At 46.6% G+C, this 24,876-nt stretch overlaps 1 protein-coding gene across 2 annotated transcripts; it reads right to left on the bottom strand.

Moving 5' to 3' along the window:
- Positions 1-11,408: 11,408 nt before the first annotated feature.
- LOC143924757 (uncharacterized) lies at positions 11,409-24,854 on the bottom strand. Of its 2 annotated transcripts, none has more exons than XM_077449206.1 (5): positions 24,702-24,854; positions 19,319-19,781; positions 17,453-17,634; positions 17,213-17,323; positions 11,409-15,555 (listed from the first exon to the last, which is right to left on the bottom strand). In XM_077449206.1, exons 2-5 carry the CDS (start codon positions 19,752-19,754, stop codon positions 15,241-15,243), a joined length of 1,044 nt encoding a protein of 347 aa, XP_077305332.1. In that variant the 5' UTR covers positions 19,755-19,781; positions 24,702-24,854; the 3' UTR covers positions 11,409-15,240. The 2 variants fall into 2 exon arrangements, with proteins under 2 accessions (XP_077305332.1, XP_077305331.1); XM_077449205.1 differs by having other exon boundaries at positions 19,319-19,784; positions 24,702-24,819.
- Positions 24,855-24,876: the final 22 nt, after the last annotated feature.

Here is a 24,876-nt window from a genome sequence, read left to right as displayed (position 1 = left end):
GTCCATCGAAAGTCCTATTCCAGAAGAACCAAAGAGGGGTTTAGAGAGGCTACTGCATATCGGCCGGGTAGGCCATTCTTCAGGCAGTGGAAAGGAACTGGGCTATCTTTCCCAAAGGCGACTAAACCCAAGGCCAATCAAGCAGCAAAAACTTCAGACAAGCTCTTCTGAAGGTGTCTCCACTCAGGTTATCGCGTTTCGTGGAGGTCTCGGCAGATGGGGTACAAGATGCCTGGATCCTGGACATCATTCAAAAAGAGTACAGGCTAGAATTTGAAAGAAGGCCACCTCAGTCTTGTTTCATGGATACTCGAGTCCCAATCTGTCCAGAGAAGAGACAATGTTTGTTAACATACGTCAAGGAATTATTAACAGCACAGGCAATTCTGCCAGTTCCAAAACACGAATGGGGAAAGGGAGTGTATTCCCCTTTGTTCTTGGTCACAAAGTCGTCAGGGGGCGTCAGGCCTGTTTTAGAGCTAAAGGCTCTGAATTCCTTTATGAAGGTTCCACCGTTCAGAATGGAGTCCTTAGAAACAATCATTTCAGTAGTGAAGAAAGGGGATTGGATGGCTTCAGTCGATCTGGCAGATGCCTATCTACATGTGCCTATAAATGCTGCTCACCATCAGTTCCTTTGCTTTGCAATAGAAGGAATGCATTTTCAATTTCGATGTCTACCTTTCGGGCTCTGCAGAGCTCCCAGGTCATTTTCAAAGGTCTTGTCGGCTGTCGTCACAATTCTGAGAATCAAAGGAATACAGATATTCCACTATCTGGACGACAACCTGCTACTAGCATGGTCAAAGTCCCTTCTGCAAGAACATGCAGCAATAACTTGCAGTACACTGGGTCACTATGGGTGGTTAATCAATTATCGCAAAAGTCAGGTGCAAACGACACCGATTTTGAAATACCTAGGAGTACAGTTCGATACGGTTCAGGGACGTGTATTTCTTCCCCACAGGAAGATTCAAGAAATCCAGAGGACGAAAGAAGTGATGTCTAAATAATTTCTGATGGCGAGGGAGTACATGCAATACCTAGGTCTTCTGTCTTTCACAATCCCGGTAGTACCATGGGACAGAATGGCGGAAGAGGAGATTTCTTTACAATTTCCTCCATCAGTGGGATTGGGATCGACACTCCTTGATGCAGAATATCTACGTTCCTGTCCCAATAAGGAATTTGCTGGGCTGGTGGAAGTTAGCTCAAAATCTATCCAGAGGAGTACTACTCGAATCTCTAGAGCCAATAGTTGTGATGACAGATGGCAGCCTGGGCTGGTGGAAGTTAGCTCAAAATCTATCCAGAGGAGTACTACTCGAATCTCCAGAGCCAATAGTTGTGATGACAGATGGCAGCTTTTTGGGCTGGAAGGGGTGCACTGTTTAGGCCAGCATATTCAGGGCCAGTGGAAGGCAGTTCCAACACAAAGTTCAAACTTTCTAGAATTGGAGGCCGTTCGGCGAGCTCTACCAGCATTCCAGCCGATATTACAAGGGCAAGCAGTCAAGGTCCTTTTGGACAACAGAATTACAGTGGTTTACGTGGTCCAACAAAGTAGCACCAGGAGTCTCCCCCTCCTCAGGGTGGCTTTCCAAATCTTCCTGTGGGCGGAAAGGAAGGTCTGTTCTCTTACAGCAGCTTATTTCTTGGGATCCAAGAATGTACTAGCAGATCGGTTGAGTCAAAAGTTCATAGATCAGAAAGAATTCGGAATCAATCCCACGTATTAACAAAAGATCTTCAAGACCTGGGGAACGCCAGTCATAGACCTTTTGGCAACGGAGGAAAATTGCCAGCTTCCATGCTTCTTCTCCCAAGTTTGGCCAGGATGCTCTCTCCAAGCCATGGAATTTCCCACTAGTTTGTGTTCCCTCCACTTCCGTTGATTCTCAAAGTTCTATTGAAGATTCGTCGGGAGAATGTATTGGCAATAGCGGTGCTACTTTTCTGGCCCAGGAGGCCATGGTTCTCGTTGGTGTGGAAAATTAAACTGTGCCAGCCAATTCCACTACCTTCTTCCCAGGATCTTGTAATTTAGAACGGGTTATGTCATCTGAACCTAGGGAAAGTGAAGCTGATTGGGTTGGAGATTGAAAGGAGATCTTTAATTCAATCTTATTTTTATTGAGATATAGAAGCAAGATAGGAGGGGGAAAAAAAAAATACAGAATATTCCAACATATTCGTTTTACATTGTTACATAAACATAAAAAAGAAACCATAGAGAAATCCACTGTACCACAGTGGTGTTGAACTGTCACGAGGTTAAAGTGTTTGTTTTGAGCTTCGGTTTAGGTAGTATGGTAAGAGAGCCTGTAGTCCTACCATGATTAGTCTAAGTTAAAGTGGGTGTGTGTGCACCACTATCCTCTCAGCGGGTGTTGCCCACTCATTACAGGTAGACTAGGGCTATTGTGTTCATTCTGACAATGTTCACTCTGGGGGGGAAGCTCTGTATGTGCCACCATGCTGGTCTAATGAGACTAGAGGTCATAACTTAAGTAATCGGGTATTACTGCAACTTGTATATGGGAGGGAAGAAAGGGGGAAGAGAGTGAGGAAAGAGGGGTCAGGACAGTAAAGAGCGTAGGGATCAAAAGATATACATTCCACCCTGATCACACAGGTGTATTGGTAGAGTCCTCTGTGGCCCATGAGATAAACTCTGAGGAATATCGAAACATCGACCATGAGGTCCAGGTCTTAGAGAATTGTTCCTCCCTACCCGTTTCCTGCGACAACATTCTTTCCAAAGTTTTAATTCGGTCCACTTCAATTGCCCAATCCCCCAGGGAAGGCATGCTCGTTGACTTCCAATGTCTGGGCAACACCGTTCTAGCAGCCGCCAAAAAGTGACGCAGAACGTCTTTCTTGACTGACTTAAGCGGTCCCGGGAGCAGAGATAGCAGAGCCATCTCAGGAGAGGGTGCGATGGAGGTCGCCATAAGTTTGCAGTACAAATCAAGGATCTTTTGCCAGAACTTCCTCGCAGGGGGGCATGCCCACCAAATGTGAAGTAAGGTTCCTTTAGATGACAAGCAACGCCAGCAAGTATCCGGAAGTGTCGAGTTAATTCGGTGCAAAGTCGAAGGGCATCTGTACCAGCGGGTCAACAGCTTGAACCCCTTTTCTTGAGAATTGGAGGCTATGGACATTTTGTGGGTCAGTATAAAGCACTTTTGCCAGTCTACAGGCGAGATGGAGTGGCCCAGGTCTTCCTCCCATGCCTGTGTGTATGGGGGAAGGTCAGGATTGTAAGCCCCATGTAAGAGGGAATATAATTGAGAGACTACATGTGTAGGAGGGGTGGCCTGGAGCAGCATGCCTTCCAAGTCTGTTAAGTCAGCGAGTACATTAGGTAACGAAGGGAAAGTGCGAATGAAGGAAATCACCTGTTGTCTCTGCAGCCAGTGCGTAGAGGCATGAGAAGATGGGTCAGAGGGAATGTCATGAGTCAGAGAGGGGTCCGAACGTAGGACTTGGGCAAGTCGCCTGTGGTCCTCCTTACACCAAGGTCCAAAACTCGCTCCCTGTAGGGCCGGTGGGAAAGCCGGAGTTCCAAACAGTGGAGCCATGGGTCCCTGCATGGGAGATAGGGTCTTGGAAGAATTCATTCGGGTCCAGATTTGTATGGTTTGTCAGGTGAGGTCGCTCAGTTGTACCTCTCCTTTCAGGAATTCAGTAGGTGTCCACGGCAATGCACAGAGATCTATTGGGTTAATATGGCTCTCTATCTGTACCCATAATTTGGAGGAGGAATGATGGAACCAGTTAAGTATACGCGTGAGCACAGCTGCTCTATAATATAAGGAGGCATCCGGGGCTCCTGCTCCACCACGAATCTTGGGGAGTGATAAGGTCTCGTAGCGTATCCGGGGACGAGCCCCTCCCCAAATAAAGGAGGAGAATAGTTGGCGGAGCTTCCTGAAAAACCAGGAAGGTATGGAAATGGGAATTGTTTGGAACAAATAGAGAAACCGAGGGATTACGTCCATTTTTAGGGCATTTACTCTGCCTAGCCACGATAGGCATTTCTTTGCATAGTTTGAGAGATCCGTCTTGGTTCTAAGCAGCAGGGGTGCATAATTCAAAGAGAATAGATGGGACCTTTCCGTGGGTATTTGAATTCCTAGGTAGCGGATGGAGGTAGAGCCTGTTTTAAATGGGTACCTAGCGGATATCTGGCGGAGGACCTCTTGGGACAGTGAGATGTTCAGGATTTCTGATTTAGTATGGTTTACTTTGAAATTGCTCAGCATGCCAAACCTCGTGAATTCCTGCATTATATGTGGTAAGGATAGGTGGGGTTGGGTTACAAACAATAGCAAGTCGTCCGCGAAGAGCGCCAGCTTAGAATGAATGGGGCCTATCGATACACCTGAGACGTTGGGGTTATTGCGTAAGGCTATTGCTAGGTGTTCCATGACAAGGACATATAGAAGGGGAGATAAAGGACAGCCCTGTCGTGTCCCATTTTTAATGGCAAATATAGGCGACAGTGAGCCATTTACCCGAATTCTAGCGGAAGGGGAGGAGTAAAGGGCCATAATTCGGGATAACATTTTGGGACCCAGGCCTATCTGTTGCAGAGACAACCGAAGGAATTGCCAGTCAACCCGGTCGAATGCCTTTTCTGCATCGACCGTCAAAAGGCATAGAGGGATTTCGTGGGTGCGGGCATAGTCGGTAAGAAGCAGGGTTTTCAGGGTGTTATCCCTTGCCTCGCGGCCACTTACAATACCCACCTGGTCCAGATGTATAAGGCGGGGGAGTAGCGGTTGCATTCTAGTAGCTAATATTTTGGCATATATTTTCAGATCCACTCCAATTAATGATATGGGCCTATAATTTGCACACAAGGTAGGGTCTTTGTCTGGTTTGGGGATAATGGCGATGTGGGCTTCAAGCGTTTGTGGAGGAAACGCTGAGCCTTCTGATAGAGAGTTAAACACCTTAGCCATAAAGGGGGTCAGTAGAGGAGCAAATGTTTTGTAGAATTTAGGGGTAAAACCGTCGGGTCCTGGGCTTTTACCTGAAGGAGTGGCCGCTATTGCTCCCACTACCTCGTCTGCTGTGATTACTCTCTCTAGCTCTTCTGCAGTATCGCCATCTAATATAGGGAGCTCAGTTTCCTCGATATAGGACTGGCCATCGGGCGCAGGAGTGTGGGATGGGCTAGACGGGATACCGGTCGGTAGGTTGTACAGTGTCTGATAGAAATCTCTGAATGTTTGTGATATCTTGGAGGGCTCATTAAGCATTTCTCCAGAAGGGGCCCGAATATGAGGTATAAATGTGGAAGGCGTGCTTGGATGGAGGGTGCGGGCCAACGGCCTACCACATTTATCTCGAAATCGGTACTGATGTAAAGCAAGTCTGTCCGCATAAGTACGAGCTGAGGCCTCGTATAGGTCCCTGAGTTGGGATCGGCCAGTGAAACCTCTGTCAAAGTCACAAGCGTAGGGGCTCGTTTATGCTGGGTCTCAAGGTCCCGAAGCTTTTGTGTTGCTGAGGTTATTGCAGCTGAACGAGTCTTTTTCAAGCGGGTTCCCACCTGAATAAAGAGGCCTCGCAGAACAGCTTTAAGCGCCTCCCATTGGAAGGGTAGTGAGGTGGTGTCTGTGGCATGATCTAGCAAGAAACTAGAAATCGTTTCCGAGACCTTGTGGGAACACTCAGGGTTCGTGAGGAGGGAATCATTCAGCCTCCATGTCCATTCCCTCACAGGTGTGGAAGGGATAGATAATGTCAGATATATAGGCGAGTGGTCAGACCAGACCATTGAGTCTATGTCACATTCAGGTGACCAATCCAAGCAGCTATGGTCAAGAAGGAAGTAGTCGATATGACTATAGGAGTGATGGACCTGTGAGAAATGGGTATAATTCCGATTTGTTGGAAACAGAACCCGCCAGATGTCGATTAGACGGAGGTCGTATATAGCCCGTTTAAAAGCCCTCAACTTAGTAAAGGAGATGGATGAGCGAGAGGTGGACGAGTCTAAAAGCGGGTCTAGGGGGGCATTAAAATCCCCGCCTATAATTAGTTTACCTTCCGCAAATTCTGACAAGAGCTTCATGTATCGCAGAGCAGTCGAGATTTGGTTAGTGTTTGGTAGGTAGAGGTTGGCTATAGTAAATTTGGTGCCCCATAGGGAGAACTTTACGAACACATACCTTCCCTGAGGATCCGACAGCTGGTCTATCAGATCAATCGGGAGCGTTTTGTGGAAGGCAATAGAAACGCCTTTAGTTTTCTGAGAGGGGTTTGTACTGTGGAACCATCTGTTAAAGTACCTGTTGGAGCAGGAAGGGGTGGAGTTTGTGTGGAAATGTGTTTCCTGTAACAGTAATACGTTGACCTGCTGTTTATGCATGTGGTAAAGAATTTGTCCTCTCTTGGATGCAATATTGAGGCCATTTACATTGTACGAGCAACACGTCAAACGAGGACGAGATAGTACTGTGTGAGCCATAGTGGAATGCGGATAAGAAAGTCAGGTTATAGACAGTGGGGGGGAGGGGGGTAGGAGAAGGAAAGGGGGAACTTATAAGGTAGCAGAAAGTGTACCAGTAAAAAACTAAAAAGAGAAAAGAAAAGGGAAAAAAGGGGGAAAGAGGGCTCCCAGGTAAGGAGCCAGGTAAATCTAAGGGGGTCCACGAGAACGGGACACCACGTGAAAGTTCACGTATACGAGCACTATTCGTGCCCGGCCTATTGAGGGTGAAGGGTTGAAGCGGAGAACCTGAGCCATGAGCCCAGTAGCATGACAGGCATGTAAAACTTCACTGAGGCACATTAGTATGACAAGATATTAATACAGAACACACAGCAGATCCTCCACGGAGGGGGAGACGGTCCGCATGGGCAAATAGCTCCACACCAGTCCCGTCTCCCCCCTCCGCAGAGGAGACAACAGTCCGTGAGACACCTCACGGGAAGGGAGCAAACATTGTCAACATATGTTTCCACATACCCCAACGGGGGGCCAGAGATCCATCCGTGTATAATGACAGAGAGCGCATTAGGGTGAAACTACCTGGTGCGTAAGAAACTGTGAGTATATAACTAAGGAAGCCCACGTGGATAGCAGCAAGGGACCGTGGACCCAACCGGTCCATCAGTCGCCCCTCCACCCACATCCAGGTGGGCCATTACCGCTAAACATGTAGAGAGTAGACCTGTATATTAAAGCAGATTAGGAACTCAACATTTACATAACTAGATCAAGCATGAGCAACCCGCTGTTCCATTGCCTCTCCCGAACCCCAGCCAGTCACAATACACTAGCAAAGGGCAGGGAGAAGGTCCGTGAATTAAGTGCACCAGCTGTACTGAAGTATTTAGTATGCGGTCTACCACCCCATCCCCCATCATGGCATAACCAACAGAGTATATGGAGAAACAAGTGAGATGAAAGGATGGCAGAAACCACAAAAAAAAAAAAGGAATAACATCCCCAAAAAAGAAAAATGCTGCCCATCCAGGAGACAAGGGATAGGTATAATACTGAGATGGCGCTAGTCATACAATGTGCATCGAAATAAGTCCAAAAGGTTTCCTGAAGTTACTTTAATCTTCCGGAGAGGTAGGGTGACGTGGTCCAGGATCAACAGAGTGCGATGCATACCTCGGATGTCTGCGGCGTTGCGGGAGGGGATCACGTATTTGTACCCTAGTGCGGTCGTCTGGGGGGTCCAGCCAGTTAGGTACATCAGTTGGATCTTGCTCCAAAAAGCGGAAAAAGGCTGGAAGTTGATCTGGATCAGAGAGTACAAATTTATGCTCGGCCCTGGTCACCTTGATGCTGAAAGGGTGCCCCCAAGTGTAGGTTGCTCCGGCTTGGCGTATCAGGTCTAGCAGTGGGCGGACCATTCGGCGCATGTGGAGAGTGTTGCGAGAAAGGTCTGGGTATAGGTGGATAGTTGAACCGTCAAAGTCCACAGGGCCCAAACGCCACGCTTTGCGCATAATTTCCTCTTTAAGGGTGAAATAGTGAACCCTGCATAGGACGTCACGTGGGCGGTCACTATGTTCCCTCCTGGGCCCCCCCACTCTGTGCACCCGGTCTATCTCAATAGGGGACATAGTCTCTCTTCCCAGGACTAGGTTGAGGATGGCAGTAACAGATGGTTTCAAGTCTGTACCCGCCGTGGCTTCCGGTATGCCTTGTAGTCGTATATTATTCCTGCGGCTCCTATTCTCCCCGTCTTCTATGCGCAGTTGATGTTGACGAATACGGTGCAAGTGTTCTTTGGAGGCCCGCTCAAGAGACGTAATGCGGGCAGCATGGTCAGATTGAGTATCAGTCAGGGTAGAGATTGCGGTCTGATTGGTAGAGACCTGCTGTTGGATGGCCTGAAGATCCTTGTGGAGTGAGGACTCCATTTTGACTGCCCAGGATTCAAACTCCGCTCGGAAGGCCGCTAGAAGAGTCGAGGCTTCAGACCTAGGTAATTCTCCTGAGGTTGGAGGGGCCACGGCTCCAGGAACTGCACCTGGAAGAGGGACAACAGTGGTGCCGGATCTGGACGCTACACTTGAAAGGACTGAGTGCTGGGTCGGGGGGTCATCTGATTCCTCGCCGCTGTCCGTTGTCGGCTGAGTAGGAGGAGGAGGTTAGCTCTTTCCTGGATTACGCGCTGGTGCCATCTTGTCTCTGGGAGTGCGGGGATCAGACTGAGACGTACGGAGCAGGTATCGCTGGATTGTACCCTGTTGGAGATCCACAGACTCAGTAGATCGAGAGCTGTGTGTGGACATGCTGTTTAGGTATGTGCAATGTCTGAGGTATAGCCTGTCCGCTACTGGCGATCACGGGACTCAGCCGGACATTTCCTTAGCCAGACATGGTCGTTCTGTGTCTCTGCGGAGTTGAACGGACGGAGACCCCAGGTGGGCACTATCTGGTTGGGCTGCTTTGGCGGCCGTGTATGTAGAGATCCAGGTTTGTAAGAATGCGGGAGCTCAGGAGTGTGGGTGCATACAGCAGCCTGGGTGAACTAAGATGGCCACCCCTCTGGGTCTCTGGATCTGTATCAGCAGCCCATGTAATAAGGGGGGGTTGGTCCTCAAGGATAGCCCCGTCTAATTCTGAAGGTGCCCAGCCAGGATTTCCAGGGGGTCAGCGAGTTTAGAAAGGGGCCCAGAAGACACGGAGGTGTAGCAAGATGGCCGCCCCTCTAATTCTCTGAAGCCAGAGCCTTGTCAGCAAATGCAGCCAGAGAAAAGTACATGCCCCCTTAACAACCCCTTCAGGGGTCTCTGGTGGTCCGGCTAGAGTGTTCCTGAGGGTGGATGGGGACGGATTGAGCCCAGAGAGAACAGAGAGGCCTCCGGGTGTACCAAGATGGCCGCCGTCACTTACCAGGACCGTTTCGGATGATCCCAGGGCCACTCAGGGAGGACTTCGGGCTCTAGATGGCAGGCTGGGTGTCCCCGGCAACCTGCAGGTTGTAGAAACAGCCGCTGGGCTTTGTAGTGCGCCGGAGCTCGGCCTCCGGGTGGAGCAAGATGGCCGCCGTAGGCCGAAGCCTCGGACTGTCCTGCCGGGCGGCCGGAGCTCCGCGAACAGCGCATCCGCGCTAGAGGTATGTCCAGCTCCTCCTGGTATGCCCAGGGCCTCCGGTGGGGTCCGTTCCGCTCCGGTGGACGGGAAGGCTCTGGGTGTGCGCTCTAGTAGCGGAGCTCACCCCAGGCACGTCCACTCGGTTCTCCGCTCGGCCACGCCTGAAAGGAGATCTTTAAATCACTTGATTCTCTCAGATCAGGTAATGAAAACCTTATTGCAAGCTCGGAAGAAGACGACTAACACTACCTATCACAGGATCTGGATAAGCCTTCTTATGCCCTGTACACACGACCGGTTTTCCCGTCGGAACAAACTCTGAAGGTTCCATGACACTGCACGCGCAGTATTTCCTTAGTCCTTTGGGTTGACTGATGCTGGGTATAATTCCGCGTACACACGATTGGAATTATGGTCAGAAAAAGGTGTGATGGTTTTCCCGACGGAATTCCGCTCAAGCTGTCTTGCATACACACGGTCACACCAAAGTCCAATCGTCAAGAACTCGGTGACCTACAACACCTACGACGGGACTAGAAATTACCCTGCAACTACCCTGCAGAGTGCGTGAGCATCATGGGAAATGTAGTTCCAAAACATCTGGGGTGCCAAGGTTCACCATCACTGACCTATACTATCTAACCTGTAGAACAGGGGTGCTCAACCTTCTGAAGAGCAAGGGTCACTTAAGTGATTTGGCAACTGGTCAAGGGCAACAATGAAATAAAATGCTTCAGAATTTCACATTTATTATTTTGATTAGCATAATCAACATTTTCATCCTGCAGCCGCTGAATGCCGGGGAGAGGGAGAGGAGGAGAAGCCGGTATCAATCTGCCTGGGACAGAAGCCAGTGCTACAGAAGAACCATTGGCTTATGCAGCTCCTACTCTCTCCATGGCCGCCAGCTTCCTCTGCTGTCAGCTCCATGCACTCTAATGCTCTGGAATGGAATCTCAGGAAGCCCAGCTCGTGGATAATGAGTTGCCGACTCTGGGCATGCACTTCCCTGGTTTGAGGTCGAGGGCCACATCAGAGGGCTCTGAGGGCCACAGGTTGAGCACCCCTGCTGTAGAAGAAAGATGCATATACTTACCTATTTTTACCCTGCTCCAGTCCGGTCACACAGCTGGTGTGTCTAAGCGGTGACATCACCCATAGGCTTACTATAGCCCAGGGGTGCTCAACCTGTGGCTCTCCAGCTGTTGCAAAACTACAAGTCCCATCATGCCTCTGCCTCTGGGTGTCATTCTTGTGGCTGTCGGAGTCTTGCTATGCCTCATGGGACTTGTAGTTCCACAAAAGCCGGAGAGCCACAGGTTGAGCACCCCTGCTATAGCCCATCCATTGTCAGCACTCCCTCCTCTCCCATGAAACCAGACCCTGGAAGACAAAGGGAGCCAGGCATGTGAATCTAGGTAAGTATATGTGGGCACCTGGGCTTCTACTTTCAGGTGGGGTAGTGGCAAGCCTAGACTTGGGCTCTAAAATGATTGCCATTTTTTTTCTTCAGTTTGAGTAGGGAAGGATTAGAAGAACCCAGGTATGATTTAAACTGATAGCTGGAGTATATTAGAGAAACGTTCTCTCGCATATTCTCATGGTGACAAAAGTTTCACTAAACAGGAAGTGCGGGTAAATCGCCAACAGGAACGCCGACATAAATAGAATGCTTTTGTTTAGCAGAGTAGGGAAAGGCTAAGTTTGTAACCTTGTTGCAGACCCCAACCCCCCCCCCCCACTTCCTGTGTGCTAAATCTGTTGTCACAGGACAAAAGGTCTACAAGTTTTTCGAATAAATCTCAAGATCACAGTATATTACCACACAATGTAACCCAACCAATCAGATTTCAGTTTATTAAAGTCCAATTACAAGGGATGAATTCTGACTGGCTGTTAACGTGTATGTAAACCCTAATCATCAACAACACTAGCTCACTTTTGCTCTGTTGAATATACCAGTCACATTCAGTATGTCTCAAGTGATGCACACTTTAAAAGAAACTTTTAAAAACTGGACATTCTTTCTGTGCCCAGATTAAACAGTCAGTTGATACAATATAATTGGAAAATTAAATTTTTACAACAAATAAAAAACATGTCCCTTTCTCCTCAATTGGGAACACATGTAATAACCAGCATAATGACTTCTCTAAAACATAGGAAATAGTAAAGTGTGTATAAGTGCTGTAAGCTATAGCAAAATATAGACCATGACTTTCACTTTCTAAAAACTGTTGGATAAGTGTTGAGGTTGTCATTTGATTTAGACCCCTTTCACACTGGGGGCGCCGAGCATTAGCGCTAAAGCACCACTCGTTTAAGCGGCAATTTTTTGGCCGCTAGTGGGGCGATTTTAATCCCCGCTAGCGGCTGAAGAAGGGGTTAAAAGAGCCAGTGTTGCGCCGCTTTGGAAGCGATGGCCATTCATTTCAATGGGCAGGGCGTTTTGGGAGTGCTGTATACAGCGCTTCCAAACTGCCCCAAAGATGCTGCTTGTAGGACTTTTCCTAACATCCCGCAAGTGCATCGCCCCAGTATGAAGAGTCACACTGAAATGAATGGGAGGCGGTTTTCAGGTGCTATTTCTAGTGCTAGAACGCATGAAAACCGCCTCAGCGTGAAAGGGGTCTTAGAACATTTGGAAACAAAGCATTGCAGGCTTCATGTGTAAAATAAAGTGCCTGGAATTCGTTTTCGAAATAACAGTTTAAAAACTGCCAGTTTCAAATTGGAAATAAAATAGTGTTTTCACTTGTCTTTATCTAGAATAGCAACTCATTATGTCTACTTATGCCACGTACACACGATCGAAATTCCGGCCAGAAAAAGACCGATAAGAGCTTTTCATCTGAAAATGCGACTGTGTGTATGCTCCATCGTAATTTAGCTGTCCGAATTTCCGCCAGCCAAAAATTGATAGCATGTTCTCAATTTTTACGTCAGTAATTACGATTGTGTGTATGCAATTCCGACACGCCAAAAATCACGCATGCTCAGATTCAACTACAAGACAGAAGCTATTGAACTTCCTTTTTCTAGTCCCGTCGTACGTGTTGTACATCACCGCGTTATAAACGATCGGAATTTGATGTGACTGTGTGTAGGCAAGACAGCTTGAGCCGAATTCCGTCGGGAAAACCATCAGAGCTTTTTTCCGCCGAGAATTCCGATCGTGTGTAAGCGGCATAAATGTACTCAATAAGCAATCCCCACTCACTATGAAAAGTGTTCCAATGTGACATGCTTAAAGAGCAGAACTAAACTGTCCTTTCTTTTCAGCCAAGGAAGCTGCCATCTTGGCCTCTGTTTGATCTGTAACTGCCATGTTGCTGCACATGTGATCACTTATGACGCCAGCCATTTGATGGTTTGATGGTTTGATTGAGAGCACAAGCAAATGTAACTGTTACATTCCCAGCATCCCAGGAATAATAACTGTTTTTCTGAAGCCGTTAAATCGATGGGTTTAGTTCCGCTTTACAGAGATTTTGTACACAACTTAAAAAAAAAAATTGAAGGTAAAAGCTTAAAACAATCAAGTGCTTAGTTGCAGTGTTTTTCCTTTCCATCAAATTTTTATTGAATTGCAAAGTGCCTCTGGATTTTCTAAAGAGCTGGCACTGCAGAAAGCGTCAATTCCCCAGCACAGCCACCCTACCTCCTTGCATTTCATAACCCTCTCCTCAAATTGCTGTCTGCGCTGGTCCAGCTCCTCCACCCCCAACACCCCATATAATCTCTTATGTAGTTGCTGGGAAAAAAGGCAAAGAAGAATACCATAGAGTTCCAGTTGAGTGACAGCTCCCAGTCTACCGGGTTTGCTAACATCACATCTAAGATGGTGGCACCCAGCAGAAGTCTCAGGGATTTTGGAGGCCTACACAATGGAGGCTTTTACTGTGAAATAACATGCATAAAATGCAATAAAAGTACTGGACAGGATGTAAACAAAGTAGGAGGTCACCACCATTTGAGGAGGTAGGTAAACACCTGAGTGGGGTTGTCATTGTAGAATAGTTTAAAGGCTAAGGAATGGGGGGGGGGGGGGGGGCTGGGAGTGTTTAACTTGTCAAAAGCCTATACTATGGACAGATTAGACAAAGTAACACAGTCTGCTATGGTGCCCATTAATGCTTTCACAGTACACCACTGATGCCCCTCAAAGACGCAAGTATAGGGATCAGAGAAGCAAGGAAACTAACTCCAGCCAAAACTTTTTGAAAAAACACTTAAACTACACACTTATAAACCTGGGAAGAGTAATAACTTCCAGTAAGTTTTCGTTTCTGACGGTCATCCTGCAGGGGACATTTCACCTCACTTCCTGTCCCTGTGATAGCAGGACAGGAAATCTGGGGAGAGGTCATCACTGGGACAGGAATCCACAGACAAGAACAACAACCTAAGATTATAAGGCTACTTTCACCAGGGCAAACTGTAGCGGAAGGAATCCTCTGATCTCTGTTGGAGCTCTGAGGGGCTTGGTGCAGCCCCAGCCCTATTCACTATAACGACAGGTTGCTGGTGTCCACAGGAATTTGGCCACCAAGAAACCTGTCAGCCGCTCAGAATACAGCAGGAATCAGAAGATTCCTGCCGCTACAGTTAACGCTGGCCTAAATTGCCAGTGTGAATGTAGCTGTAAGCCTCGTTCCCACTACTAGTTTTTTTCCCATTCCATCTGTTAAACTGCTGTACTAACAATACAATGTTAGTACAGGGATCTCCCCTGCTGAGCTATTGCGTTCTGACAAGGGGATGGGCCCCTGCCAGAACTCTCCGGTTAGCGATCTCAGCCATTGGTTGAGAGCACCAACCAGGAGCAGGTCAGCTGACCTTTTTTGGTCATGGACTGACTGCCATACACAAGGGCCAAATGTTAATGAGATGAGAAATCTGTCCAGTGGTGACACGGACTGAGGCAAAATAGTTGTTATAAGTAGGATCTGAAAGCATTGAGCCTAGTACACACAGGACGAATGTCATCCGGCATCGGCCGATTCAATAGAAACCAGCCGATGCCGGAACGTCATTCGTCCTGTGTGTACTAGGCTTAATGCTTTCAGATCCTACTAATAACAACTATTTTGCCTCAGTCTGTGTCACCACTGGAGATATTTCTTTTTACATCACCCCAATGAGGACACATTGAACAAACACAAAACAAAAATAAAAAACAGGGCTTCTCTCTTCCCAACTCGGTCAAAAAAATTTAAAATGGCTGGAAGTTGGGCTTTACCTACTCTGCACAACATCATTCCTGCCTACCTACTGCATCATACATGTCACATGTCATGGTAATCTGCTGTGTTACACCAGACATATTATGGCAAATGGGTGGGGCTTAGTAGAAATCGGTGGAGTTTCATGTCCAATGTGATAACAAGCACAGTTTCACCATGACCGCCCTTGGCTACTGTAGAGCAGATGTGCAGGGTGACCCTCTGTAGTCGAAGTGCTGGTTGGAAGACCTGACACTTTCATGAATCTGCCTCTAATTTTTTTCCAGTTTTAAAAGATAAGCCCCTGCATATTCCAGTTAGGAGGATAAAGTGTGATACTCTTCAAGCACAGTGTCTCCCATCAGGGGTTGGTTTCATTGTCTGTTTCCAGTTGCAGGAAGCAGTGCTCAGCTTGTTTTCAGCTCAGCGACCGTCCCCTTACAGCTCCAATTTGAAATGTCCCAGATCAGGAAGAGAAGCCTCGAGCTCTTGGCTGCCAGTGACTGAGGCACAGTTCTGAGTAATCTTTGCCCCCAGTGTTGCTCCAAGTTGCTGGATTTGAGACAACACCTCCTGGTGGTGACATTGTCTTTGCCTCATTTGTTCTTGTTCCCAACGATTCTGCCTGTCAATCAGAGATTGCATGACTTGTGTCAGTCTGTGGATCTCCCCTCTTATAGAGTCCAGCTGTTCTGTATTGACTTCTGTCCTGGGTGGGGGGAAGGAAGCTGTCTGTGTGGTGGCATCCTTCACCTGAAGAATAAAAAAAAATATCCAGGATGGTTAACCACTTGAAGACCAGCTCTGCATTTTTTATTTTTTTTGCTAGAAAATTACTCCACAAATATTTTTTTTTTTTAGCAGAGGTCCTAGAGAATAAAATGGCGAGTGTTGTATTTTTTTATGTCACACAGTATTTGTGCAGCGGTTTTTTTAAACACAATTTTTTGCGAAAAATCTATTTTTAATGCATAAAAACACATAACCCATTTTGTAAAATATAAAAGGTTAAGTATCTAATTACTCAGTGTTACATCACAAGTCACGCTTTAAAACTGTCACCATTCCATGGGCGCAAACTGCAATACTTAAAATTCTCCACAGGCGACGCTTTAAACCAATTTAAAATTACAGAGGAGGTCTGGCAATAGAATTATTGCTCTCACTGTAACATTTGCGGCCATACCTCACATGTGTGGTGCGGACATCATTTACATATGCGTGTGAAACCTATTTATTTTTACACTGTCCCTTTAACCACTTAACCTCCAGGAGATTTACCCCCCTTCATGACCAGGCCATTTTTCTGCGATACAGCACTGCATTAATTTAACTGAAAATTGCATGGTTTTGCGACGCTGTACCCAGATAAAATGTATGTCCTTTTTATCCCATAAAAGGAGCTTTCTTTTGGTCATATTTGATTACCTCAACATTTTATATGTTTTGCGTTATAAACAAAAAAAAAAATAAAAAAAATAAAAAAAAAAATTTTTTACTTTCTGCTATAAACCTATCCAATAATTTTTTTTAATAGAATTTCTTCATAAATTTGTCCAAATTTATGCCAATGTGTAATATGTATTCTGCTACATATTTTTGGTCAAAAAAAATACCCAATAAGCATATATTGGTAGGTTTGCGCAAAAGTTAATGTGTTTACAAAACTATGGGATTTTCTTTTTTTTTTTTTTTACTACTTATGGTGGCGATCAACGACTCATAGCTTTTGGGGGCCAGTGACACTATTACAGTGATCAGTGCTAAAAATATGCATGGTCACTGTTCTAAAGACACTGGCTGGGAAGGGGTTCATATCACGTGCGATGAAAGGGTTAACTGTGTGCCTAACCCAGTGATGGCGAACCTTGGCACTCCAGATGTTTTGGAACTACATTTCCCATGATGCTCTGGCACTCTTCAGTGTAGTTGAGCATCATGGGAAATGTAGTTCCAAAACATCTGGGGTGCCAAGGTTCACCATCACTGGCCTAACCAGTGCTATTACTAGGGGAAGAGATGGAATTTATTCCCTGCTTCCACCCCTTCCCTCCCGTCAGAACGGTGATCTGCCTTATTTACATAGGTCGGGGGGACCTTCTGGTCTCCAGTCAGCTCTATGATAACCTGGAAGCACCACAGGATCAGATACCAGACTCCCTGATTGAACAGGAGAGTCTGGAGAGGAAGGGGGGGGGGGGTGGTGCAATGTCCCCTCCTCCCACCTGTAAAAGCAATCCAACAGCTAATCAGCCACTAGAATATCTTTTAGATGAAAGAGCTTCGCCAGCTGGGAAAAAAAAAAAAAGAGAGATTACACACACACACACACACACACACACACACACACACACACACACAATTTGTACTGGGCCTGCTGACCACATGGTATAGAGACAGTGTTCTGTACCTGAGGATTAGGTGGAGCCGCTGGTCTCACAGCCTGCTGGTTGGTGGCTGATGCAGTAAGTGGATAATTTCCTCCATGAATTAAGAGCTGAAGGCCATTTTGGAAGATGACCTGATTAAAACAACCATCATAATAGCAAATATATGAAAACAACCATCATAACAGCAAATATCACAAGCTGAGCCACATCATATTTCGCCACTTAAGAAAGAGAGACTGACAGCACAATACAATGTATACCTTCTTCTGTAAGTTGATGGCTCTGTCCACAATCTTCTTGGTGACAAGCAGTGCTGGGTTCTTAAGTGCAGGCAAAGGTGTCCTGGCTCTTCCATTCAGAGGATGGTGAGGTGCTGGTTGGGCAGGGTTGGGTCTGGGTCCATTTACAATGGGATGCTGGGCTGGACGGACAGGGCAGGGTTCTAATACAGAGAAGAAGAGAAGTGAAAGGCTGGACAAATATCAGGGCCAGACAGCCATTGTCAACCTACAACTCCTAACATTGTGGATCCTTCTTTTTTAACAGAAACTATAATGATTTTGCATCAATTTTATTTTCTATGTGTATCTCTAGCCAGACCTGGACTGGGACAAAACATAGGCCCAGGCATTTTACACTGAGCAGACAATTTCTACAGGGACCAGAAGGGATTGGCAGAATGGTGGAATGGTTGGTCACAGGATAATCGTGGAGTCGGTCCTCCGCAATGTAATGTACAGGGGCACTGTACTGTAATTAGTGCCCCTAGCGATCACAGCCCCCCATCACAGTGCTCCTTGCAGTCATGCCCCCCCCCCCCATTTCTCTCTAATCACAGTGCCCCCTTTTACTCTCTGCCTCCCCTGCAAAGTCCTACCCTCAGCAGGGGCAGGATTAAGACTGGGTGTCCTTTCCAGGGTCTCCGAAACCGTACAGTTCTTTTATAGGAAAGCCTTTTTCAACCTGTTTAACAAAGGAGGCACCCTTGATGTAACTTTCCTTTCTCTAGGAACTTCTGCCGATTAGTACCATTTCTACAGCTCACACAAAATTAACAGGGTGGTTAGTGGGAAGAATGCTTCTTACATTTGTAGTCAGTGGGAAGAATCTCCTCTACTGGAGTATGGAAAAGTTAGAACCTCTGTCAGTTTTTTTGTTGTGTTGCATTAGAGCTATTTTGCTTCACTTCTGGTCCAGGAGACCCAACAGGAAGTAAGACTAAATGTCTACAAAGCGAGATTCAGACATCAAGACAGGTTGCCCAATGGAAGATTTCTCTTCCCCTTCTGTGACAACTAAAATTTCTGGTTTCCTATCACTTCCTGTCCAAGAGGTGTTTCGTCAGATTAGGCGACCCGTCAAAACTTGTAACGGAAGTTAAGTTTCCTCACGGCCATCTTGGTACACCCCACACTCAGCCGCAGTAAGCCAAAAGTCTGAAGTTGCCAAGCAGACATCTTTTTAAACTCACTGAAGTCTTACATTTCACACTTATTTTTACCACTAAAATGAGCTTATATCATGCAATACAGTATTTAGAAGTCAGTGACAAAAGCAGCGGTGTTCTGTCACATTAGCAAACGTGTGAGATCAGCAGGCTTGCCACTGCTTTTAAAATTCAACATCAACAGTGTCACAGACTTCTAAATACTGTATTCAAGGATATAAGCTCAGTTTAGTGGTAAAAAACAAAAAAGTGTGAAATGCAAGATTTCGGTAAAAAGTCCGCTTGGCGACTTCAGACTGTAGGCTTAGTGTGGGGTGTACCGTGACGGAACGTCACTTCTGTTTTACGAAATCTGACGGGTTGCCTAATCTGATGGAACAGCAGCAATAGTCACCAGTGCAAATGGAGAGGAAGAACCTCCACCTTGGGGGACATAGACAGCAATAAAAACTTGTATCAGCCAATTCGATTCTCTTTTTTTTCTAAACTGCTCTAGAAATAACAGCAGTTCAACTGACTTATGAGATACTTTCTATTCTATCATCTTTTACCTATGCGATTATGACCACCGTGACCCAAGCAGATACGCATGGAAGGCTTGCTAAAAACCTAACAAAATTTCACATCGTTCTCTAATTTGACAACTAGGGCTAAAAGACTTTTTCCTGCAGGGACTTACGTGACTCCTGCACAGACTGTCCTTGGGGGATACTTCTCGAAGTGCTGATTGGTGGAGCAAGTGACTGGTTTACACTGGAGAGAGACGTCACGCTCACAATTTTGATCTCCGTTTCTTGGTTCTCTTCTTTCACATCACTTGCTGTCTTTCCCTCCTTGGCCACCTGATTGCCTGCCTCCTTTTTCTGCCCACTGCTTTCCTGTAGTAAACTGCAGAGCTGAGCCTGTTCCCAGCCCTGTGCTTTTGTAGCGGGGTTCTGAGAGGCGCTGGATGACTTTTCCGGTTCAATCTTCTTTCGTTTCAAGTAGAGGTAGATGGCTTGTGGTGTCACCTTGATATTGTCTAATTCCAGGACCTTCTTGATCTTTCGAAAACTGAGACCGGCTTTCCTCAGTACTACTATCCTGTGCTTTGCGTGGTCATCCAGCCGACCCATCCCTCTAGGAAGTTAGGACTCTGTGTGCTGCTTTGAAAGAAGAGTAAAAGAATATCAGTACATGTATACTGTACTAAGGCAAAGAAATGGGTATGAAGAAAGCCAAACACAATGGGGTTGATTTTCTAAAACTGCAAAGTGTAAAATCTGGATCAGCTGTACATGGAAGCCAATCAGCTTCTAACTTCGGTTTGTTCAATTAAGCTTTGACAAACAAAAAAAAAAAAAAAAACTGGAAGCTGATTGGTTTCTATGCAGAGCTGCAGCAGATTTTACACTCTCCAGTTTTAGTAAATCAACCCCAATGGCTTAGTGGTCAGCACTGAGGTCCTCTAAGGTCACATACATGGAGTTTGCATGAACTCCCAACCAGGCCACATACATGGAGTTTACATGTTCTATCTCCTCTGCTTGTGGCTTCTCTCTCCTGTGCTTGTGGGGGGTTTCCTCTGTGTACACTGGTTTCCTCCTACACTTAGAAGACATGCTAGTAGGATAACTAGTATGCATCTAAATTGATCTTGGTATATTGTATGTGATATAGAGATTGTAAGCTAATTGAAGGCAGAGACCGATGTTGCCAGTGCTATATAAAAGTGCTATACAAACACAAATTTATTTATTTATTTTTTTTACACTTTTGCATAGAGAGTAGAATTACATTTCTTTCAGGTTTTTATTTCTGTCTGTGACCACTTTGAGTAGTTTTTCCCATATTTCCTGTCCCTGTGACACCAAAAACATAAAATGTGAGCACCAGCCCTCATCAGAACAGTAAAGACACAGATGCCACCATCACCCAGCCGAGAGAGGTGCCAATTGGAGCTGCAGCCATCTTACTATACCCTGAAGCCACTGCTACCTATGTTCCAGCCTGAAGCCTGACAGCTGTACTTCCATCAAAAACTCTGCTTCAGCCAACCGCTTGCCTGCCAAGTTCTGCAGCCCCATGGTGATCCTATGGAGGTCTATATGGGTTTATGGCAAGCCTTGATCTGTTTTTAGATGATTTTTACCTATAGGTACAGTAAATATCTCCTAAACGTGCACCACTTATGAAGCGCTGGTGGCATCACTGGTGCATGCGCTTTGAAGGAGCAGCATACCGATGCCGTTCCTTCAGAGACTAGTGCGGGCGCTGGGGAGTGGGGCCGAGTCATACATTCGGCTTCTATCGACACCGAATGAATGACTCGGGAGTGAGGCAGCAAGGTAACCCCTTCGGGAGAGCGCTTCTCCAAGGGGGGTTATCTGATGCAGAGAGGAGCCATAAGAGCCACCGAGGGACCCCAGAAGAGGATGTTCAGGGCCACTCTGTGCAAAACGAGCTTCACAGTGGAGGTAAGTATGACATGTTTGTTAAAAAAAAAAAAAAAATGAAGCTTTAGTATCACTTTAGCTAATGAGTGTATTTTTACTGCCTTTTATTCTTTTTAATAAATCTCGTAGATGGAGGTGCCCTCTTATGTTTGTTTTACAGATGCAATAAACAATGTCAGCCTCCTCACCTGACTGTGTCCTGAGAGACTTCCTGTTACTTTCTGTCCTGACATTTGGCCATTCAGGGCTAAGTAATTGCTTTCCTCTAAAACCCCATCCCCAGCAGATACTTACCTTTCCTTTGCTTACTCTCCTCCAGCTTTATTCAGTGCTGGGAGCTTTAGGAGATGACAGCAATTTCCAGGTTTGGAGAATCATGCGACAGCTTGTGGCTTACACAGAAATTTCCTTCACTCCCGGTGGCTGAATGGAGCAGTGGGGTGGTGAACTATGTGCCGCTGGGCAGGACTAGGTTACACTGAATGCGTTGCTCTGCCCTGCACAGCATGGCTCTGTGCGTCATCCAATCACAGATCAATTCACAGGGATCTGAGTGGAGCACTAGAAGTCCCATTTTCTGCCACAGCAGGGGGAATCACAGATGACAAAAGAGCACAGAGACGGCTAAGTCACTCCCATGTGATCCAATTGCTGTCCGAATTTACAGTTCACACTGCAATCTGCAAACTGATCTAGGGGTGTCATTAACTTTCTATTGACACCAGCAGTAGAATATGTGATATGGGAACCCGCACTGAAATCACGCTGGTTCCCGCATTCCATATGTGTGAGCCGGGGCTGAAAGTCATGAGGAACGCAGAATTTTCAAGTTGTCACCTGAACAGGAAAAGAGGGGCAATCTTCCAGTGGGGACACTTTTCCTGGAACAACTTAACAGATATTTTCCTTACTTTGGAGAGATTTTCTCTCACTTCCTGTCTGTGTCTAGAAGACAGACAATGAAGGGAATTCTCCCTTATGGGACACAGATGGCAAACAAACCTGAGAGAGGTCCTTAATTTTCCAATCGGGACACTCTGGGACTGCACTGATTACTGTGTAAATGTTGCAGGCAGGGAAGGGGTTAACACTATGGGGCGATCAAGGGGTTAAATGTGTTACCTAGGGAGTGATTCTGTGGGGGGATGGAACTGACTAGGGAAGGAGACTGATTGGTGTTCCTATACTATTGTAGCACTTATCCCCGAAGGAGCGGCTGGTTTTAATGGGCTTACCGTTACCTTCTCTCGCTCGCTCCTCGTGTCTAGGGGTTTCCCATGGTAGATGGCCCAAAAAAATTTAGAGACTGACGACAGATCCCCTTAAGACCCCTTTCACACCACGCCGCCCATAGCGTCGGCGGTAAAATGCTGCTATTTTTAGTAGCGTTTTAATGCCGGATTTGCAGTGCATTTCAGCTGCTAGAGGGATGCTTTTACCCCCGCTAGCGGCTAAGAAAGTGTTAAAACCACCGTCAATATGCCGCAATAGCGGCGTTTTGGCAGCAGTAATGCAGCGCTGCCCCGTCGATTTCAATGGGGAGCAGCGGTAAACCCACCGCTCCAAAGAAGCTGCTGGCAGGACTTTTCCTGACGTCCTGCCAGCACACCGCTGCAGTGTGAAAGCCCTCGGGGCTTTCACACTACAGACAATGGTGCAGCAGTTTTAGGGCGGATTGCAGGCGATATTTCTAATGCTATAGCGCTCTTAGTGTGATAGGGGTCTAAAGGGATTTTTACTTGCTAAAATGTAGTTAACAACAGTCTCTAGTATAGGATCAGAGGGTTAGGTGAAAAGTTCAGGTATCAAAGTCAGTAATAAAGAACTTTCTTACTTTGAATAAATCCAGAGAATAGCCATTCACAGCTGGATGTTCACTTTAGTTAGATAGTCCCTAGTGCCTAGCAGCCAACCAGGTGCTTAAATCAGGAACAAGTCTCTGCCACAGACATTGTTTTTGAACATGAACAAGGAAACTTGAATGCTTGTAGAACGCTCGTGTGGTACCAGTATCTTGCAGCCGGCCCAGCGATACCGCACAAGATTGGATTCACTTAGGTCCTTCAGCCCCACCAGGCTAAGAAGCCAACCCTTGCGTGGCCTTCTTCTGAAGAGTCCTCCCCTGGATAACTACGAAGTTGCTGGGCCTCTCCACAACCAGAGATGGCACCGGACCACCTCGGAATCCTTTCCTTCATTTCGTTTCCTTGCCTCGGGCTAGCCATCCCCAAGACATAAAGTCAGGTTGATCCACACCCCAGGCCATAGGCATCCTGGGGGCTGGTCAGGAGGACCAGGCCCATGGAGTCAGAACATACTTCTGGACCGGAACCCCCAAACCATGGGGCATCCGCATCTTAAGTACCCTCCCAGAAAGCACAGCAAGAGTGACACTCCCACTGGGCGGGCTCCGAGAGAAAGTAACCTTAAAGCACCCAACCAGACTGTGTTTCCATGCCTGCCAGAAGTGACAGTGCCCCCGGTGGCCAGGCAGAACATCCTGTAGTCTAGTCAGACTGATGCTGAGGTCAAAATTTGGAAAAATTAAACCCGAACCAAACTGCAGTTTAGGTGTAACATTAAATTTCAAAACAGATATTGCGTGCTCTTCAGGAGCCGGCGCTACACAATGAACACACCATCGGTCTCCTCTCCCCTGACAGGATGTGGATCTCTGTGTTTACACACACAGATCTGTGTTCCTGCTCTAAGATGAGCAATCGCAGGTGCCCGGTGGACATCGAGGCCACCGGGCATGAGCATCGGCTCACCGAGAGATGAGGCGCATGCATGCACTCTACAACACCGGGAAGCCAGGGACTTCATATGATGCCCACTAAGGATGGCAGAGCCACTCTGTGGGCGTCATATTACAATGGCTGGGATGGGACGTGGTTAAAGAAGAACTAAATCAAAACTTTTTTTTGCGTTGGATAGAGTGGAGGGGGTTTAGAACCTCTTTCAGATTTTATTGCTCTCTGTGTCCCTGTCAGGGAGATTCACCCTCTCTATTTGTCCTGTTTACCACTATCAGTGAAAGAAAATCCCAAATTTTGGGTTGTCACCAGAACAGGGATAGAGGGGAAATCTTCCAATGTGGACACTAGTTCTGGTGACAACATCCTCTGACTTTGGAGGGATTTCTTCTCACTTCCTGTTTCAGCTATGGGACAGGAAGTGAAGGCAAATAAATCAAAATAAATATTGATTTATAGATTGGATGTAATCTCTCCTTACCATATCCTAAATGAAGAAAAAATGTTTTGCCTTTAGTTCTACAAAATAATAAGGTGTTTTTATTTTATTATCCCTGATCATCCAGTAAGGATTGGGTGTACCCCATCCCCCCAATCCTCCTCCAGGGACCTCTCAGGAATGCTGATGACAATGTGAACTCTTTAAAGGACATTTAAAGAAACATTCCACTTTAATCATTTAATTTAAAGGTATATTCCACTTTAATCAGACATTTAATGTAAAGGGACAGACAAACCTCTATACTATGGGTTTGTCCCTGGACACTGGGAAGGGGTGATTTATCAGATATATTCCTGAGCTCCCCAGTAATCACATTCCACCACACACAGGCAGATCTCCATATCAAAGCTCCATAACAATCGCCCATACCTGTGCGATCCCAGCTGTCCTGCCCCCCGCAGCCATGAATCTGTCTTTGTTTGTTTACAGAGGAACAAGGAACCAGCGGAGACTTCTGGGAGAAACTTTCCCAGTGGGCGGGGCCCTCGCAGTCCTTAACTCTTTCCCTACCCGCGCCCTCTACCCCGCCATGTGCCGCTGAGGG

This window comes from Lithobates pipiens, unplaced genomic scaffold (assembly GCF_037356315.1).
Source record: "Lithobates pipiens isolate NorthernLeopardFrog02 unplaced genomic scaffold, aLitPip1_a1.2 Scaffold_22, whole genome shotgun sequence".
NCBI lineage: Eukaryota > Metazoa > Chordata > Amphibia > Anura > Ranidae > Lithobates > Lithobates pipiens.
Note: the sequence above shows the minus strand (reverse complement) of the source record. Positions and strands in the feature narration are given on the sequence as shown.

Excerpts from the sequence above, each read along its gene's own strand:
- LOC143924757 (XM_077449206.1), bottom strand. The coding sequence starts at position 19,754 with ATGGGTCGGCTGGATGACCACGCAAAGCACAGGATAGTAGTACTGAGG. Across the intron at positions 17,635-19,318 it reads ACAGTCTGTGCAGGAGTCAC|AACCCTGCCCTGTCCGTCCA; the intron begins GTAAGTCCCTGC and ends TCTCTGTATTAG. Across the intron at positions 17,324-17,452 it reads CCATCAACTTACAGAAGAAG|GTCATCTTCCAAAATGGCCT; the intron begins GTATACATTGTA and ends TGTTTTAATCAG.